Source organism: Python bivittatus, unplaced genomic scaffold (genome assembly GCF_059951505.1).
Source record: "Python bivittatus isolate LINGU-HERP-01145 unplaced genomic scaffold, Pbiv_v1 ctg000020_np1212, whole genome shotgun sequence".
NCBI lineage: Eukaryota > Metazoa > Chordata > Lepidosauria > Squamata > Pythonidae > Python > Python bivittatus.
In genome coordinates, this window is record NW_028277030.1 from 74,450,544 (window position 1) to 74,471,585 (window position 21,042).

A 21,042-nucleotide genomic window follows, 5' to 3' on the forward strand; every position below is an offset into this window, starting at 1 on the left:
AATATTCAAATTAATGCTTTAGTCCTACATGGCTGCTCTTGTGTCTTGATATATTGTCCTCCACATATCTTCCGGTGGAGCCATAATAATCTATGCAAACAGCAATAAGAGTTATTTTTTTAAGACACAACCAATAAAATATCAAAACAAGTATGACATTAAAAGTCCTTGATAAATAACAGTTGTAAGCCCCCTAAACTAGTAAACTCCAGTAGGAGTTTATTTTCCAGTTTGCCCTCCCGTTGGAAAAAGCAAACTATTACTGACATTAAATGTGTCCAGAAAAGGTGCCTGTTGATATGAGAGGGTGGAAGGACAGTACAGAAGTAGGTATTCGGGCAGATAAGCGGGCCTAAAACTGTACGGTTTTAAACTCCACCAGGAGCCCCTTGCATTTGGCTCAAGAAACCAGCCCACTAGCCCCGGGTAACTCTGTTTCAGCGTGTGAGATAATACGGGGCTTTCAGAGGCACCACTCACCATCCGCACTGCCATATTCTGAGCCAGCTAATTTCTGGATCATCTTCACAGGCCTCTCCGTGAACAACACAGTACAAAGACCTAGCCTTGAAGCCACGTTTCGTAAGCTTCGGAAGCCCGTCTCTTTCCTCCAACGGCTCCGGCTAAGCCAGCCGAAGGGAGGCCCTCCTTGACACCAGCGTTGTATGGCAGACCAAGTCAGTGCTGGGCCCCAAACTCTTGACAAGGGAGTGGAGCCCCATTCAGATAGGAATGTGTTTTAATTTTACTTGACACTCTCGGTATTTTTTTTTTAAATAAACCACCTTCCAAAGGAAAGTAAACCAAAGTCACTCAGACTACTGCAGACACGCTGTAATCCACAAAAGATCACGTGATAAAAATGACGCCGCCTCATCTTTATGGGCATTGCCGGTCTACTAAAGATTTTTTTTTTCCCTATAGAGCGTTATCACTCTGAGCCTGTAAGATCTCTGTGGAACTTCTGACTATGCCGCTCTAGCCCTTAGCTCTTTTTATTTTCTATCAACACTTCCGCTGGGAAAGGGAGAGCGCATTGATGAGGCTTGTTGTTTTGTTGGGACCCTTCCCAGGATGAAGTCATTATTCTTGTATGAAAAGCAAAATTGTACTCATTTCTCGCTTGGCGATACTTCTAGCGCTGCTGGAAATGTAGTCAGCCAATTTATTTGCTTGCCCCCCTTTTTCAACATCAGTTGGTATATTCCAAGATGGCGTAATTGCACCAACGAGATCGGGAAATAAGAGCGGCGGCTTGGGAAAACCGATCCTTTTCCGGAGCCGGAAGGACGTGAAGCAGTAGGGCCTGTCAGGTGTGGAGTTGTCTGTTTGGGAACTCGCTCGCGACTTTCGTAAACCCTTCGGCGCGTGACGGTTATACGTGTCGGAGAGCTCGCACCATGGTAAGTGGCTCGTGAAGACAGGAGTTCAGGCGCGACCAGGCTGGTAGCCTTGGACTGCAGTTGTCAGTTCTCCGACCCTTTTATGGAGGAAGATGGGGACCAAACTAAGCTAGCTTGAGTCTTAAATTTAAAAAACAAAACCAAGAAGTAGATGTGGAAGATAAACAGACATAACCTTGGGAAAGAAATGGAGAGAAATGTCAGGGAATTCCTCCTCCTATCACCTCTCACGTGGCATAACATTTGTGAACTTGCTGTAGCTTTCAGGGGACTTTTCGGGATGGGTGAAATCCAGCGAAATTCTTATAGAGGCACCAGCACATTCAGGCACCAGCGCATAATTTCACGTAATGCCATGCAAGCATTGTATCTGGGGCTGCATTGCTTGGAAACCACAGCTAATTTAAAGATGCAGCTGTTAGACTCTGCTGAATGGGTAGTTAATGAAAATGGTATGGAATCAAGAACAGCTTGCCATTTGAAAACTTGTAATAAATGAAATGGTGGATGCATGAGCAGGTGAATAGGATTTTGCCAGCAGGAAGCCTCCCACAGATATCCAAGTGGTGACACGTTCTGGATGCTACACATATTTTATGGCTTCACATAGCAACACTGAAAAACCTATCTGTTTACAGGAGACTGGTAAAGTTAATTGCAAATTGCACGTGATATGGGACCTGTATAGGAAAAAGTAATCATGACTATATCAACTTCTTTGAAGTTGCCTGTCTTCTTTCATGAAGATTGGAGCAAATGTGACACTTGGAAGTGTATGTTCACCTTACTTTCCTAAATGTTGCTAAGGTGGAGTCCTTAAAGATATAAATAGTTAAATTCTTATGCTGAAGGCATTGTCCTGGCTGCTGATTTGTTTCTTGATGAGATATAAATTATTTATTATTACTTTTAATATCCAAATGGTTTGGGTTTGGGTTAACTGAGAAAATGCCTTCGTTATCATTTCTACTGCCCCCTCCCCATACTCTGAGATCATGTAAGATAGTTCATCTGCTCTGCTGAAGGCTTGTCCCTTGGCAACTTGAAGTTCAGTCTTCTCTATACTCAAGTTCATTGGAGTTGTGGAATCTAACTTCATTGTTTGCTTTTTAGGAAGGCCTTCCAACAGATCTTTTTGGGAAGGCCTCTTATTTTAATTTTAATTATCATTAATATCTATTTTTACAATTTTGGCTTTGATTTGGTTTTATGCCTTTTATTATAAACTGAAGAGATATTTTGGTAGTATGTGATATATAAAGTCAAGTAACTTGAGAAGCCATCAGGATCTCCTACAAGAGATAACAATAAAAGTATCAATGAGAAAAACATTCAGTGTGGAAATTCTCTGCAATGGGGTGATCCAAACATATCTGTGCCATTACATATCTGAAACATCACAAACTACTTTGTGTTCTGGACAACCCTAGAAACACACAAACCATCCCAACAAAATTCAGATCAATCTGTTAAAACCTGACAAATTTTAAAAAGCTAAAAGAATTCTAAATATTTAGTATGCATCAGTTAACTAGATAAAGAATATATATATATATATATACATACACACACACACACATACACACACACAGTCTATATGGCTGCCCAGCTTGGACTATGTGCCTCTGGGCAGTGAAGTGTCGTGCAGAGTGATAATCACAAACACCCCTGTTTGTGCAGAGCGCAGCAAAAACTCCCGGAAAATATTAGCCATAAAAGCAAACACATCAACAGCTATTCACAATGCAATGTCCATTTCTTGTTTCCCAAAGAAATCCAGTCAAAAAATATATACTAACTGGTGTTTATTGATAAAAATGCAAAAACTCCATAAAATGCAAATATCATAAAAAATATAAAGAAAAACACATCTTCCCATTATATTGTAGCATCCAAGACTTATTAGCAACACAAGCTTAACAAAATCTCTAGCTACAAACTCTTAGAGAAGAGGTACACTACTTGGTAATTTGTTACAACTACATAGCTCGTAAAACTTACATAGTGGCTAACACTAAAACAACGAACAACTACTCAGAGAGGCTGAATATTTTCCTCTCCTTGTATTATAGCTCTATGCCACCCCCATTGGGTACCTAGCATACAAACGCCACTAGGTGGCAGTAAATAGCACAATACGCAACACACAATAACAGGTGTTTTTCACATGATCTCTATAGCCAAAATATTATTTGTTATTGTTGTAAAGATAACGGGATGAATCCTTTCCCATGAGAAAGAAAATCCTGACATGAAGTGATTACTTTTTTGACAGTTATGTTCCTTAGGAACTTTATTTATTTATTTAGATAAGTAGAAAACTTTATCAGTTTTGTGCCATTTTCAGATAACTGTCTCTTCTTTTGTAGCCCCACAGACGGAAGAAACCTTTCATAGAAAAGAAAAAAGCTGTAACATTTCATTTAGTGCACAGAAGTCAGAAGGACCCTTTGACCGCTGATGACAGCGCACCCCAGAGAGTTCTGTTGCCTGCATTAAAGGTAATAAGAAATGATAGTGTTGAAGAAAAGCAGCTTGAAGAAAAGCAATTCATGTGAAAGGATGGGGAAGGGCTATTGTCATCATATTCTGCCTATCAGCTTTCTGAAGGCACTTGAGCTGGCCATTGTGGGAAACAGGATGCTGCAGAAAACATGGCAGGACTCTTCATATGTTCTTCCTAGCAGAAGAATTCTGAATTCTCTTTGAGCATCAACGTTACTACAAAAATGCATAGAAAGTAATTGGAACCATCATGTGTTTTTTTCTGGAAAGATCTGCTTTTATCATAGTGCCTTTTTAAAAAAAATACAGTATCTTTTGCTTTATGTTTGAAAGCAACATTAGCTAAATTCAGTAATTTCCTTCTCCCCCAAAACTTCTAGGGGGATGATGAAAAAAGAAGAGAAGAACAGCGGAAATATGGAGTATTCTTTGATGATGATTATGACTACTTGCAACATTTGAAGGAAGCTTCTGGATCTTCTGAACTTGTTCCATCAAGCTTACCAAATCAAGGCAGGATTGTAATATCTACAGAAGGTGGGGTAGAAGAGGAAATTCAACACATTCCAGTAAGTAAAGATGTTCTTGGCTGCTGTGGTGGTATTTGCTATATTTATCGTATGTATGTTCAAATCAAACTAGTGGTAATTTTTGAAGTCAGAGTTTAAATTTCTAAACAATGTTTTTTGTTGTCATGTACCTTCTCAATCACAAATTGACTCTGAATTCTTTTATGATGGACCTAAAAAGCTACCTCATTTTGATTCATTAGTGGTGCTAATAAAATTTTGACAGCATTCCAAAAATTTATATTGAGATGAACGGATCTACACTATGTATCATGTAATGAAAAATTGTTACCAACAGTAATCAGTTGATAGATTATATAGTGGTGGATGAGGTTCACGTTATTGAATCAAGCTACATTTAGCATATTTTCTCACATTGTAACAACTGTTAGTATAGTTTGGGGTTTTTAAAGAATTATTTGTCCATTTGAAAAACTGGTGATAAATTAGGCTTGCTTGTTAATGGGACCTTGGATACCCTTGTTTGTTAACATGTTCCAGAAATGCTTGTACAATAAAATAGTTTCTTACAAATTCAGCTGTAAAGAACGGGGAAAAGTACATATGCTGATTCTCAGATTTCAAAAGATTGAGACCAGTATCAAATGAACAGTATATGCTAGAAACTCAGTTCAGGACATTTGGTCTCTTGAACATTTTTAAAGAAAATGCTACATGTTCTTCGTTCTTTAGGCACCCACCATTAATCTCCCCTCCTCAGTGTTTGCATCAGAATTTGAAGAAGATGTGGGGCTATTAAATAAAGCTGCTCCTGTTCCAGGTACTATATTTGCAGTACAATCTTTTATGTGCATTTATATCTTGATGTGTAAAATGAAGCTTTTTCCTTAATACAGGCTTAATCTGTCTTTCATATCATTAGTGAGGTATATGTGGTTGCAGAATTCTGTTACTGTCCAAATCTGTAATAGGGGATAAATTACAAGGGTGTATAAGGTAGCTGTTGTTTGCCCTGATGGGATGCCTTGTGCCACAGAGGCAACACATTATCTTCATCAAGGCAAGAAGACAACACCGTTCTCCTAAAAGCTCAGTGCAGCAGTTCTAATTGCTGGAATAGGGTTCTGCACTAACATAGCATATGAACAGAATCATCATCTGGTGCTTCCAGTTGCTGACTAGAAGCTTTGAAAGAGGGCACGTGCAAAGTGCATTGCGGAAGCATCTTAGGTGGCTATGGCCTAAGGAGACAAAGCAAAGCAGCCACCTCATTTCTAGAAGTAGGAAAGCTGCATTGCTTCACAAAGCAGCTTTGAAGAGGAGATTTATCAAAAGGAAACATATTTTCAAAGCTGTGCACAGGCCTAGCAATCCATTATATGCTTCCTTTGGGTTCAGGTTGATTCCTTCCTTCAGCAGAACTAGCGCATCAGACAAAAACAATGAAAACTGGAAAAGAAATTGATGGCTAAAATAATATGTGAAGAGAGGCATTCTGTTAGGAGTTCCTTTTTTTTTTTCCAGATTAGTTGTTGCTCTTACATACATGGCTTAGAATGTTACTCTTTTTTGTTACATTCCTAGGTATTTAACTTGCACTGGATAAAATTGGGCAAATGTGCCAGAAGGAAAAAATGTGATTGTTGTTGTTCCTTTAAATTATGTCTGCAACCTGTGCTGTGCAAACTTCCTCTCTCAGAACTCCTTTGGATCTTCACACTCTATCCCTGCCCCATAATTTGAAATAGTGACTTGTTAGTTCCCATTGCCACCCTATATCTTCCAGGAATGCCTCATCTGGCATCCACGCCATGATACCAATGTATGATACAGCTCTCACAACCTGTGCTGCCTTTCTGAGAGTTAAAAATTGAAAAAGCAAAAACAACCTCCTGGACAGTTGGTTTAGAACTGTGTGATTAAATGATTCAACCCTTCCTTACCTCCTTGGGAGATAGATCAGTCGAACCAGAGATAAACAAAATTAGCTTTATTTAAAGAAAAAATGTAAAACCCCTTTTTAACTTTAAATATTAAAATGCAAATACTCTAGACTGGTAATGCTAAATTATAGAAATGGTCAAATCATGGTAATATAGCTGGCAACTCAAAATAAATTTACACAAAAAAATGCAGAGTATGGTCTGCTGCAAATAGAAAGTTCTCTGGCAGAATCTCAAAAGAGATGCTGAACAGATTTTAACTTATAGATCATAGGAAAATTACAGGTAATAGCTTCATGCTCAGCTTGAAGAGTATAAATGTTGAAATTACACAGAATTCACTAGCATGTACAGAGAAGTGTAGAAAATTAGACTTAGCACCACACAGAACACAAATCCAACCTAGTGTAATATTCCTGGCTAGATAATTTACCTGTTATTCTTTGCTTCAGGGCTCCTGGAGTTGCAGTTTCTTGGGGTTTTCAAGCCTTCCTTAGAGGCTGTGGGGAGATGGAAGTCTCCACACCAGCTTTTTCCAGCCACTCCAGATTTCTCACTTAATTTTAGTATGATCAAGCCCTTGTTCTATTTCCAGCAATGAGAAGGGCAGGGGCATCTGATTACGTATGTAACTAAATATGATACCTCATTTGAAGGATTTGTATTCTCTCTGAGCCTGAAGCCTGCCTGAGGGAAGTGCGTTGGGAATGGGTAAGCGTGATGACTGGAAAAGAGACTACATTCACTACAGATGGTTAACAAAAGCAGATTGGAGCTCACTCCTCCCTCATAAGCACAGTATACCATTTAATTAATTTAGGCCCTGAAAACCATTCTGTTCAATCTGGTCTTAAAACACTTCTGAAAACTTCTTAGGTTTGATCTGAGGGTAACAGGAGAAGGTAGTTTTCTAACTAATTGCTGTTGTAGTGAATTATTTTTTTCTGTTTGGAGAACTTGTGTTCAGGGCAAACTGACAGTTCTGAGAAATGGCTTAATGCTGTCAAAACTGCTTTTTAACATAATCTTTTATCTAACAATAGGGCCTAGACCGGACCTTGATCCTGACATTGTCGCAGCACTTGATGACGACTTTGATTTTGACAATCCAGATAATCTGCTTGAAGATGACTTCATGTTAAGAGCTAATAAACCTGGGAGCCTAGAACTGGAGAAAGAAGTCTCTTGGTAATGGAATGGCAAACATTACTATATGTTTATTATCTTATTCAGTTTTTCTAATGGGGAGGGAATTCCAGTACTTGGTGAATCAGAATTATTCCACTAAGAGCAGGGACATTAGAATGGACTACATTTAAACTCATTTGTATATAACTTTTTCAGGTCTTGATCAATTACTATTTCATCCTTAGCTACACTGTAGTACATGAAAAATCATGAACTAATAATCAGCATATTAGTAAAGTAAATGTAAATCTAAGGAAGCCAATTAATGTATATGCTGTTCACAGGGAATCTGAAGATGAAGATGCATGGGAAGATATGGAGGAGGAGGAAGATTTTCAGAATGATGATGAATATGATTCTGAAGGTCCTTTGTCAGATGACAGTGATTTTAAAGGGAAGATGAAAGAATTTCTCTTCATGGAAGAAGAAACCAAGAGCCGTTTCACAGAGTATTCCATGACCTCTTTAGTAATGAGAAGAAATGAACAACTAACACTTCTGGATGAAAGATTTGAGAAGGTGAAATAAACTAACAATGGTTATTGTAATTATTAAGATATACTGGGAAAATATTACTTAATTTTAATTTTGATCTCTTAACATACCATATATATAAATGATTGCTTTATTAATGTTTTTCCCACTACTACTAAATAATAAGAATTTTAAGGAATTTTATAACATCTAATGCTATGACTTATTCTTATTTCTTGTCTAAATCACTGGGCTAACAATAACTTTATGTTACATGAGCTTTTTCGTCAGTGGAAAATGTTGCTTCTTATATAAAGGGGGGAAATGTAAAATAATTGTTCTCAGATATTTTTCTGTGTGATTTAAATTTGCTATTGTATTTACATTCAGTATGTACTTTCAATTGACTGAATATTATGATTTTTTTTTCATGTTTAGTTCTTCGAACAATTTGATGATGATGAAATTGGTCCACTAGATAATGCCGAATTAGAAGGTTTCATTCAAAATGACAGTACTCGATTACAGGAGGTTTTGAATGACTACTTCAGGGAGAAAGCAAAAGAGTATGTAAAGAGTTCTTACTGGGTAGTATGCTTCTTAGGAAATTCTGTGTACCTCTTCAAAAATGAGTAGTTTACAGGTAAAATGCTAATCATATCACTAATATTAAAACAGTGGCTTGAAGCATAATTAACTGTTAATCTAAGTCCTTAAAAAGTCTAATTTTAGGAAGTAAGTTGCCTGATGCCAAAACAGTAGTGCAGGCATCTGACAAGCCTCTCTTCCTTCTGTAGATGTGGGGCAAGATGGTGAAAGAGATGATCTACATAGGTGGCATGAGTGTCACTTTTTTCTGTTAATGCTAAGAGGAGGGAATCCTCTTAATTACTGATTTCATTTTGCATTCATCTCTAACGAATTCAGTAAAATCCTAATACATTTGGTGATAAAAATGAATATATTTCTTTAATAATTCAGTATGGTTGTGGCACATTTGGGGGACAGAACCTGGTTAAGACTTAGGTTATATCTCTGTTGATTACTGATGTTAACAGTAATGTGTTAACCCAATGTATCTAGTTTATCCGTAAATGTGCCTTCTGGTTCCTCTTCCTGTGCCCCCAAGCCATGGTTTGTTTTAAAGTTGCTGTATTGTCCAAATGAGACATAGTGGCTTCCGGTAGTACCAAACCACTTCGTCCCCCTTCTCAATTTAGCACAAGTTGCCCCCATTTTTAGACTTACCCTTCTCTAACTCAGTGCTTGGTAAATCCAGTTATGAAATATCCTATGTTACATACAGAAGAGGCAATTGCATTGGTGATGTCACATTGTCATGTATCTTATTGAAGGAAAAGGAGAAATCTGTTTCAAGATAAGGTAATCATGTCCCCTACTTTACAAGTCCTATTGTTAAATTGCAGTGTTCAACAGGTACCTAATTTGCTGTTGCAAAGCACATCTTTTCACCTCCCCATATAAGAAGAATATGGGAGTTATGCTAGAGAATCAAGCTGCAAATATGTATATTTAGAAGTGGTATCTCAGAAGTTGAGGGAAATCCTGCGTGAAATGTGCTACATCATTCCAGTCAGCTTAAAAATTAGTAGGATGTTTATGACTTGAATGGGACTTACATTTGTATTTTGAGACATGTCAGTTTTCTTTCCAGTATTTCCGATTTCAAGTCAATTGTCAGTTGAATTCTTTCTTAAAATAACTAATTCCTCAAATAGCATTACATTATCCTGAATTTTACTGCTCATTCTGTTCCTTTTATTTTAAAAAAAAAATCAAAAACCAAAACCCAAGATAGTAAAGTGGATCTTTTTGCTAAAAAAAAGTGTGATACGGACAAAGTTCTGACAACTAAATAAACCATTAACAATGTTAAAGTGAAATGCTACATAGTGTTATGTAAGCTTAGGTTTGTAAAGCCAAGGTAATTGTTGGTACTACAGAAGCTTGTAATGTTGTATCCAGTGGCAGCATTGCTCTAGTGAAAAGTATTTATGCATTCAAAGATATATAATTTACTGCCTTTCTGTAATTTGTTGTGCCTTATCCTATTTTGTTACAGAGAATTCCCCAATCATTAATTACTCTCCATAGAATAAATGAATAAATAAAAGAGTAAATGAATAGAGTAAAAGAGAACCAGTTTGGTGTTGTAGTTAAGGCATCAGACTAGAAACAAGAGACGATTTCTAGTCCTTCCTTAGGCACAAAGCCAGCTGGGTGACCTTGGGCCAGTCACTCACTCTCAGCCCTAGGAAGCAGGCAATGGCAAACCACTTCTGAAATCTTGCCAAGAAAATTGCAGGGGTTTGTCCAGGCAGTCACTAGGAGTCAACACTGACTTGAAGGCACACAGAGAGAGAGTAAAAGAGTACAAGCATACAGGTAGCCCTCGACTTACGACCACAATGGGGACTAGAACTTCCATTGCTAAGCAATGTGGTTGTTAAGTGAATTGTGCCTGATTTTACAATTGTTTTTGCCGTGGTCATTAAGCAAATCATCATGGTTGTTAAGCAAATCACGTGGTCGTTAAGCAAATCCAGCTTCCCCCATTGACTTTGCTTGTTGGAAGCCCCTTGGGAAGGTTGCAAATGGCAATCACATGACCCCAGGATACTGCAATTGTTGTAAATACATGCCAGTTGCCAAGCACCTGAATTTTGACCAGGGGGACACTGAGATGGTCATAAGTGTGAGGACTGGTTGTAAGTCATTTTTTTCAGTGCTGTTGTAACTTCAGTCATTTAATGAATGGCTATAAGTTGAGGACTACCTGTATTGGGGCAAATCAGTGGCCTTTGCTTGCATTGGGACATTGTTGCTTTGGATACAATTTAAATCTAGTTAAAGGACACCACTATTCCAAATCACATCTTTCAGAAGATGTTCATCTACTAATTCTGCAATAGTAGATAAATGTATATAGCTAGTCTAAATAATACTGATTTAAGTGAGAAAGGTTGGCAGGTTTTTAAAATGGCAGGTCTTTAAAAAGATTTTAATTTATTTGTCTGACTTATATATCTCTCATTTTCTCTAAAAGTTGTGTGAAACTTGATGGTATTGAAGCCAAGAAAGAACCAGAGTTATTCTTGAATGAGGAAGAAGATGAGAGTGAAGAGATGGTAACTTTAATTATTGAAGAACCCAAAGAAAAATGGGATTGTGAATCCATTTTAAGTGAGTATTTATTCATTTAATCACATTTGTATAGCTGGCCATCTCACATAGTAACTCTGGGCGGCATACATAATAATAATAATCAAGAATATATAAAAACCATTAAAATAACCAATTTAAATTAAAATAAAAACAAGATAAAAACAAATAAAAAACAAAATGGCAGGAAAACATACAGAGAGTGTATTCCATTAACTCTCATACAACCATCTAACAGGCTTCACTCTACCATGGGATCCCCAAGTTAGTTGACAAATCCATGTTTTAAGGGCCTTCCGGAAGGCCAACAGGGTTGGGGCCAACCTCACCTTAGGAAGAGTGATGTTCCAAAGGGCAGGGGCTGTGGCAGAAAAGGCTTTCTTCCTAGGTCCTGCCTATCAGCAATCCCAGGTAGACCAGACAGGAAACATGGCCAGATGAGCTAATTCTACTTTGTTGTAAGGCTACATTGACAGAATCTTGCAAGTCTGATAGTAGAAATCTCCTGCTGTCTCTTTTACCGCCTGAGAAGTTAGGGAGGTTCCTTTCAGAGTCTCTTCCTCTTCCCATTACGCAGCTGCAGGCTATGCCCTCTCTTATCTGATTGTTCCCTAGGCAGTGTCTCTTGGCCCATTCTCCCAAGGTCATTCCTACATACCATTACAGGAGTTCATGGCCACCATGACAACCATGGGCCTATCCCAGGTCACCCAGTGCCTGACATGGGACAGTGGTCACACACCTGATCTGGTTTTCTTGTCACAGCAGTGGCAAAGTAATCTGGAATTGGGGGAGTTCTCTGTGGCTCCTCTGTCATGGTCAGATCATATCCTGGTAACCATGAGATTCTCTGGCAACGCCTCCCACTGCAGGGAGGCTGGACCTATTAGATCAGTCTGCCCCCAACAACTGATGGTCCCAGAAGGGTTCCAGAGGGAGGTGGGGGTTGTTCCTGAAGGTGTGCTGCACGGCCTGGCCAAGGCTCTGATCATCACTTGGAATAAGAGGGTACCTGAGGCTTTGGACCAAATCACACCCATGCAACCTCTCCCAGCCCATGGATCTGGTCACCTTCTGTGGTTCATGGAAGAGTTGAGAGAGATGAAACGGGTTAAGAGACATCTGGAGTTCTGCTGGAGTTCAGTGGGGAGTGAACTCGACTGAACACGGGTGAGAGCTGCCATTAAAGTCTACCTTCTGGCAGTAAGGGCAGCAAAGCACCAGTACTTCTCTGCTCTTATTGTGTCTGCAGATAGCCAACCAACAGCCCTATTTAGAGTGACCAGGGCTCTCCTGGGTAGTGGAAGTCCTGAGGTTCACCTTCAGGGCCATGCCGAAGAATTGGCAGAGCACCTGTCGGACAAAATGGTTCAGATTTGCTCTCAGTTGGACAGTAGCATTTTTACAGGTCCTGTGGAGATGCCTGGGGTGCAGTCTTGCCCTGTTATCTGGGAACGATTTGAACCTGTTGGACCTGAGGAAGTGGGCAGGGTCCTTATGACTGTGAGTTTGGCCGCTTGCTCTTTAGATCCATGCCCACCTCACTGACTAAGATGACATGTGGGTGGGTTCTGGTGGTGGTGAATTCATCCTTGAAAGAGGAGGTTGTTGGTTTGTCCCCTCCTCAAAAAGTCATCGCTGGATCCCACCATAAAGAACAACTTTTGTCCAGTGTCCAACCTTGTTAGGGAAGGTTGTAGAGAAAGTGGTCATGCAACAGCTTCAGAGGATCCTGGATGAAGCAGATTATCTGGACCCCTTTCAGTCAGGATTCAGGCCCAGATATGGGACAAAATGGCATTGGTTGCGCTTTTGGATGACCTCTGGCAGGAGCAGGATGGAAGCAGTGCATCTATCCTTGCTCTACTTGACCTCTCGGCTTTCAGTACCATCAACCATGGTATCCTTCTGGACCGGCTTCGAGGGTTGGAAGTCAGTGGCACTGTATTGTGCTGGTTTTCTTCCTTTCTCTGAGGCCAGTTCCAGTCGGTGTTGATTGGGAGCAAGAAGTCCCACTGTTGGTCCCTTCTACGTAGGGTGCCACAGGGCTCGGTAATTTCTCCACTCCTATTTAATATCTACGTGAAACTGCTGGGTGAGATCATCCATCACCATGGGGGAGGTATCATCAGTATGCTGATGATACCCAGCTATACATCTCTGCCCCTGGTGAGCTAAGTGATGCTGTTGATATCCTTTCTTGGTTCCTAAAGGCTATGGGGCCTGGATGGGGAACAACAGATTTCAGCTGAACCTTGGCAAGACTAAGTGGCTTTGGGTTTTAGGGCCTTCTGTATCTGGGGATTTACCATATTTGGTGCTGGATGGGGTTGCACTGCCCGAAACAGTGCACAGCTTAGAGGTTCTTCTGAACTCATGACTCCTGCTCGAAGGCAGGTGGCAGACATGGCCAGGAGGGCCTTTGCACAGCTTCGTGTTGTGCGCCAATTTCACCCATTCCTGGATCAGGAGGCTCTACTCATGCCCTAGTCACCTCCTGAATGGATTACTGTAATGCACTCTACATGGGGCTACCCTTGAAGAGTATCTGGAAGCTTCAGCTGGTGCAAAATGTAGCAGTGCAGGCAGCTATGTGTGCTTCAAGATCTGCACACATTACACCTCTGCTACGTGAGCTGTCAGTTTGCTTCCGGGTCCAATTCAAGGTTTTGGTTATAATTTTTAAAGCCCTACATGGCATGGGACTGGGATATCTGAGGGACCACTTCTCCCTGGTTACATCTACCCATCCCATCAGGTCCGGTAGGAGAGGCATGTTACAGGTCCCATTGGCTTAGGAATGTTGTCAAGCGGTGTAATGGTATGTGGGAATGACCTTAGGAGGCTGAGGATGGGGAGAGATGCTGCCTAGGGAATGATCAGATAAGAGACGGTGGGGATAAGCCTGGAGAGTTAAGTCTGGGGAATTCCACTGCCAACCCTGAGATGGAGTCAAGGAGCTCAGGTAGGGAGGTTGCTACACAGCAGGGAGGATGGTATAGTAGTAACAATCCCAACTTAACAATCCCAACTTAGAGCCCAACTTAATGACCAGGGTCTCACATCTGGTAACTTGTAAAGCAGCACCCCTGAAAGCCATCAGAGAGTCCCAGATAACAATCGCCACACCCCCACCCTCGGGTCTTGGCTGATGCCACACCTGAAACCCAGCTGGGCACATTTCCGAGAGGGGAATTCCCCTTCCAGACGAGCCAGGTCTCAGTAATGCATGCCAGGTCAGCCCTCTTATCTGTGATCAAATCACGAACGAGGGAGGCTTTATTACAGATTGACCTGGCATTTAGCAGCAATTGCAGTATGCAGAGTTATGTATACAGTGAGGCAAAAAAGTATTTAGTCAGCCACCAATTGTGCAAGTTCTCCCACTTAAAAAGATGAGAGAGGCCTGTAATTTTCATCATAGGTATACCTCAACTATGAGAGACAAAATGGGGAAAAAAATCCAGAAAATCACATGGTCTGATTTTTAAAGAATTTATTTGGTAGAAAATAAGTATTTGGTCACCTACAAACAAGCAAGATGTCTGGCTCTCACAGACCTGTAACTACTTCTTTAAGAGGCTCCTCTGTCCTCCACTCGTTACCTGTAGTAATGGCACCTGTTCAACCTTGTTAGCAGTATAAAAGACACCTGTCCACAACCTCAGACAGTCACACTCCAAACTCCACTATGGCCAAGACCAAAGAGCTGTTGAAGGACACCAGAAACAAAATTGTAGACCTGCACCAGGCTGGGAAGACTGAATCTGCAATAGGCAAGCAGCTTGGTGTGAAGAAATCAACTGTGGGAGCAATAATTAGAAAATGGAAGACATACAAGACCACTGATAATCTCCCTCGATCTGGGGCTCCACGCAAGATCTCACCCTGTGGGGTCAAAATGATCACAAGAATGGTGAGCAAAAATCCCAGAACCACACGGGGGGACCTAGTGAATGACCTGCAGAGAGCTGGGACCAAAGTAACAAAGGCTACATCAGTAACACACTATGCCGCCAGGGACTCAAGTCCTGCAGTGCCAGACGTGTCCCCCTGCTTAAGCCAGTACATGTCTGGGCCTGTCTGGAGTTTGCTAGAGAGCATTTGGATGATCCAGAAGAGGATTGGGAGAATGTCATATGGTCAGATGAAACCAAAGTAGAATGTTTTGGTCTAAACTCAACTCGTTGTGTTTGGAGGAGAGAGAATGCTGAGTTGCATCCAAAGAACACCATACCTACTGTGAAGCATTGGGGTGGAAACATCATGCTTTGGGGCTGTTTTTCTGCAAAGGGACCAGGACGACTGATCTGTGTAAAGGAAAGAATGAATGGGGCCATGTATCGTGAGATTTTGAGTGAACACCTCCTTCCATCAGCAAGGGCATTGAAGATGAAACGTGGCTGGGTCTTTCAGCATGACAGTGATCCCAAACACACCGCCCGGGCAACAAAGGAGTGGCTTCATAAGAAGCATTTCAAGGTCCTGGAGTGGCCTAGCCAGTCTCCAGATCTCAACCCCATGGAAAACCTTTGGAGGGAGTTGAAAGTCCATGTTGCCCAGCGACAGCCCCAAAACATCACTGCTCTAGAGGAGATCTGCATGGAGGAATGGGCCAAAATACCAGCAACAGTGTGTGAAAACCTTGTGAAAACTTACAGAAAACGTTTGACCTCTGTCATTGCCAACAAAGGATATATAACAAAGTATTGAGATGAACTTTTGATATTGATCAAATATTTTCTACCATGATTTGCAAATAAATTCTTTAAAAATCAGACCATGTGATTTTCTGGTTTTTTCCCCCCATTTTGTCTCTCATAGTTGAGGTATACCTATGATGAAAATTACAGGCCTCTCTCATCTCTTTAAGTGGGAGAACTTGCACAATTGGTGGCTGACTAAATACTTTTTTGCCCCACTGTATTTTTATAGGAATAATGCTGTTTTTCCTAAGACCAAGTTTACTTTTTTTTAGGCAGCTTTTGCTTTTTTAATACACAATTATCATATACATTAATTGGCCTCAAAGACTTTTATGGATATTTTGAGGAATATAATTTGGAATATAATGTGGAATTTAATAATTGTTTATTAATAGGGTGTTTCAAACATTCCAAATCATAACTTCAGGAGAAAAAGTTAGTTTCTTAATTAGCTAACTTGGGGTATTATGTCTTCTCTTTAAGGTACTTACTCAAACTTATACAATCACCCAAAACTTATTGAAGTGCCACAAAAGGTGAGTGGAAGTTTCCATTACATACAATTTAAAGACTTTTTACTGCAATGAATGGGATCCAAAGAACTATCACAGGTATATTCAAGAATTTGACTAAAGGGATTTTAAACTTTAAATAAAAGAAAAACAGTAGCCCTACAAATTATATAGTGTAGAGTTTGTGGTCTGTGTCTGTGTGTGTGCAGAAAAAGGAAAGTTAATCCTTTCCTAGTAGCCATCACTCCCCAAAATCTAGATACATATAAATTAAGATTTAAAAGGCTCTGGCCAGCGATGGATGGATGGATGGATGGGGGGGGGGAGGGAGGATCCAGCTTGTAACAGGAATGAATGAGTAAATGAATATATATATGGCAAGACAAGACCCTGTATGGGATGTACCATCAACAGACAGCTGAGGTGGCTGACATTGGGAAATCCATTTCAGTGGCTGCAAAGGGCTGGATTAAAAGAGCACTGAGGCACTGATCATAGCAGCACGAGAACAGACACTAAGCACCAGATCCATAGAAACAGGGATTTACCACACTAGACAGGACCCAAGGTGCAGACTGTTCAGAGAGGCCGCAGAGGCAGTCCAACACATAGTGGCAGGGTGTAAGATGCAGGCAGGAACAGCATACACTGAACAGCACAACCAAGTAGCTGGCATTGTGTACAGGAACATCTGCACAGTGTATGGGCTAGACCCTCCCAAGTCCAGATGGGAGATTCCACAGAAGGTCGTGGAGAATAACAGGGCTAAGATCCTGTGGGACTTCCAGATCCAGATGGACAGGCCAGTCAACCAGACATTGTGATAATAGACAAGGACCAGAAGACAGCGGTGGTGATAGATGTATCAGTGCCAAGTGACAGCAACATCAAGAAGAAGGAGTATGAGAAACTGGAGAAGTGCCAGGGCCTGAAGGAGGACCTAGAGAGGAGAGTAAAGGCCAAAGTGGTCCCAGTGGTGGTAGGAACACTCAGGGTTGTGACTCCTAAGCTGGGAGAGAGGCTCCAACAGATCCCAGGAACAACATCATAGCTCTCTGTCCAGAAGAGTGCAGTGCTAGGAACAGCTAAGATACTGCACAGAACCCTCAACTCCCGGGTCTCTGGTAGAGGACCCGAGATTGAGGAAGACACATACTACCCATAAGGGTAAGAGGGGATTTTATTTATTTATTTATGATAGACAGACAGACAGATATCATATAAAGCATGAATTAACCTAAGGACTAATTTTTTTCCCCCAGTGACACCTAAACATTCTGTTTGGTTTAGTACCTGATTCAGTATTTTGGCTTTTGCAGATTTCATTGATTTATTTAACTCATTGTTTTAAAAAATTCACTAGTTCTATGTATTTTTTATAGCTTAAATCAATTGAAGTGTCTAAGAAGACAGGAATCCCTCTAGATGTTTTGCCTCAGAGAGGACCTACAGCTAAACAGACTGAGCATATGCAAAGGATTAATGACTGTGACTTGCCAAGAGTATCCACACAGCCACGTTCTAAGAATGAGAGTAAGGAGGATCGGAAAGCTAGAAAACAAGCTATCAAAGAAGAGCGAAAAGTAAGGTTTATTTTAATTTTTTAAAATAAAGGTATTTAGTTAATTATCTTTATTAAAATGTAATTGACTGAAGCAGGGGATAACTATGAGTTATTCTATAACTCATAAATATGCATCAAATAACTATAATGTTGTTTAGCATATATATGACATTCTCACAAGATGGAACTCAAAATAGATTCTTTAGGATTCCTATTTAGGCACTGAACAGAATTAGCTTTAGTGAGGTTGTGGCTTCATACACACTTAGAACTTGACAACTACTATAAAACCATCCCAGTGAATGAAAAAGTGACTTGAGTCTAATTAGAAGGTGTGCTATGACAGGGCTAAGATAAAATTAAAGGATATTATCAATAAATTAGTATTTTTTTTCTTGCATGGGAGAGAGAAAGGGGGATTTTTAAAACCATCTTAAGTTAGTTTGCTCTCTGTAACACTAGAGAAGAGCAACTTAGCTGAGATACCATACACAAGAGAAATCCCCACAATTATTGTAGCCCAGATACTATCTATTTCTGCTGAATCATAGGAGTGTAACCCACCTAGTCCTATTATGCCTCTCATTGGTATTCAGTACCATCAACTATGGTTTTATTCTGGACCACCTGCAAGAGTTGAGTGTTGGAAGTACCATTCTCTGATGGCTCTATTCCTTCCTAAATGGGTATGCAGAACTGGATAGGTTTCATCTGGCTCTGAGGTTACCTCTAGATGAGGTGGCAATCTCATTGAAGCAACAGGTTCGTGACTTGGGGATATGCAGCACTGCTCAAGCTGCAAGCTGAGCAAACTCAGGGAGGCAGCGAAGGACAGGAAGGCCTGGTGCGATATGGTTCATGGGGTCACAAAGAGTCGGACATGACTTAATGACTGAACAACAACAACAGTGCATTTTACATGGGACTGGTCTTGGAAAGGACTTGGGAGATGCTGAAAATGCAGTGACACAGTTACTAAGAGAGAGCAGAGATTTAGTAGCATTACACCAATGTTCTAGTCACTGCAATAATTGCTGATAGGCTTCCAAGTTCAATTCAAGGGGCTGGTTTTAATCTATAAAGCCCTATATGGCTTGCCACTTTTATACTTACAGGACCATCTCTCCCTCTCAGATTCAGGCTATCTTGTGTGTTCATTTTGAGAGGGATGGCTGAGGGTCCCCACCTCTTGTGAAGGGAAAGGAATGAGGACCTGCAGGCATGCCTTCTCAATGGCAGTCCCCACATTATGGAATACTTTGTCCATTGAGGATTTGGGCTTGCTTTACCTAGTAGAAATAATCCTGTTCCAACTGATTTAGATCAGCCCAGGTGATGGCTATGGGCTGCTTTTATAGTTTGGGGGCTTTTTTTGGGAAGTGACGACAGTTGTTTTTTACCTTTTTTGTTTGTTTGTGCTTCTCTCATAAATTGTTCTGAGTTTTTAAATGTGGAGGTGCATATAATGCTTGGTGAGTAAAATACAAATTGTTGTCTTACATGGTTCAGTGGTGGTAATTGAGAACTCAGCCAGCCCATTTTTGGTTAGCACAGGGCTGTGGAACCTGTTAGTTTAAAAAAAAAAACAACCACCACCACCACCCAGAATCCCTGATCAAGAGGGGTGGGGCTTCTGACTGTCAATTAGCAAGTTCCACCCTTTCCACTGTAACTTAGTAACTGTGGTGGGGAGCCCCTCTCCACAAGGGACTGAGGGAAAAATCTGCAAGACTAAACCTCACCCAATAGTTCATTGTGGAGAGTTTTTTCCCCCTTAGTCCCTTGTGGAGAATGTTTCTTTAGGAAGAACCAGGGAGACATAAAATCCTAAGGCTTATGGTGCTGCCCTCTTCTTAGGCAAGATATGGGTGGAATGATTTGGAAAGGGGTTCATGTTGTTCTAATTAGAGCATGGACCACTCTTTAAATGGCACACGCTATGCAGAGTGGAAGAAAACTCCTGGTTTACTGTTAATGCAAACACGTAAACAGTGAAAAGAAAAACTGAATGTATGTGCCCTGCTTTAATAAGTAATAAGAAGGGAATTATTAACATCTGAAAAATTAGACATCTTTTCAGTGCATTAAGTCTCTTCTGCCAAGAGCTCTGAGACAGATATTGCTGAAATTGTATCTGCAATGCTGCCTATAAAATTCAGGAAATGATCTAGATAGAATTATACAGGAAATTTTAGTACATGTTAGAACACTTGAATTGGTTTCTTATTAAACAGATTGCTTTTAGAACATTTTCATAAAGTGATATATTAATATTGCAAATCATTTGTCCATTAGGAACGCAGGGTGGAAAAGAAAGCAAACAAATTGGCCTTCAAGCAAGAGAAGACAAGACAAGAGAAAGAGCTGCTGAACTTGAAACAGAATATACAAGGGCTCAGGCTGACGTAATGGAAGAACTGCTTCTTGTTAAGGACTGCAGCCGCTTCTGGTTGCTAACTGGAAAAAATACTTCTAATTTAACACATCAGAAGTTTAAAAATAATGCAATGAGTTGTTCTTAAATGCATATCTAACCATTTCCAGCGTTTACTTATATGTGAACGTTTTTTGGTTACTACAACAATCAAATCAGTGTAATATATTTCTTCTACTGCAGAAGGGATAATATATATTTATTGACTTCAGTTGAATTGAAATTTCCACAGCGATAATAAAACACCTTTTCAAATTCTTCTGTCACCTTTCATTATAATAAAATTAATTCAATTTTATACTTCTTGGTTGCTGTATACAGGAGAGAGATTCAAGGAAAATTACTGCGCTTAGATGGCAGAAGTTGAGTTTAAGATTGAGAAACTGGCTTTTACAGTAATCTGTAAAATTTCATATTAATGGGATCTGCTTTTGACACAGCTCCTTAATAACCGCTTTGAAACTGCCTTAAGGTTCCATATACTTCAGCACCGCTTCCAGTACCAGTCAGATTCTTCTGGAAAGCTGAAAACTTAATGCAATGTGTAAACACATCCATTTAGTATTATACATAAACCAGAAATTTATAATTTATTCACAA

The 21,042-nt window shown here is 40.2% G+C and overlaps 1 protein-coding gene across 1 annotated transcript; it reads left to right on the top strand.

Annotated features, from left to right (window-relative positions):
- Positions 1-1,249: 1,249 nt before the first annotated feature.
- LTV1 (LTV1 ribosome biogenesis factor) lies at positions 1,250-20,697 on the top strand. Its single transcript, XM_007422905.4, has 11 exons — positions 1,250-1,403; positions 3,773-3,904; positions 4,289-4,477; positions 5,171-5,258; positions 7,425-7,569; positions 7,854-8,088; positions 8,482-8,609; positions 11,111-11,247; positions 16,416-16,468; positions 17,827-18,027; positions 20,304-20,697. The coding sequence occupies exons 1-11, from the start codon at positions 1,401-1,403 to the stop codon at positions 20,415-20,417; spliced, it is 1,425 nt and encodes a 474-aa protein (XP_007422967.1). The 5' UTR covers positions 1,250-1,400; the 3' UTR covers positions 20,418-20,697.
- The last annotated feature ends 345 nt before the right edge of the window (positions 20,698-21,042 follow it).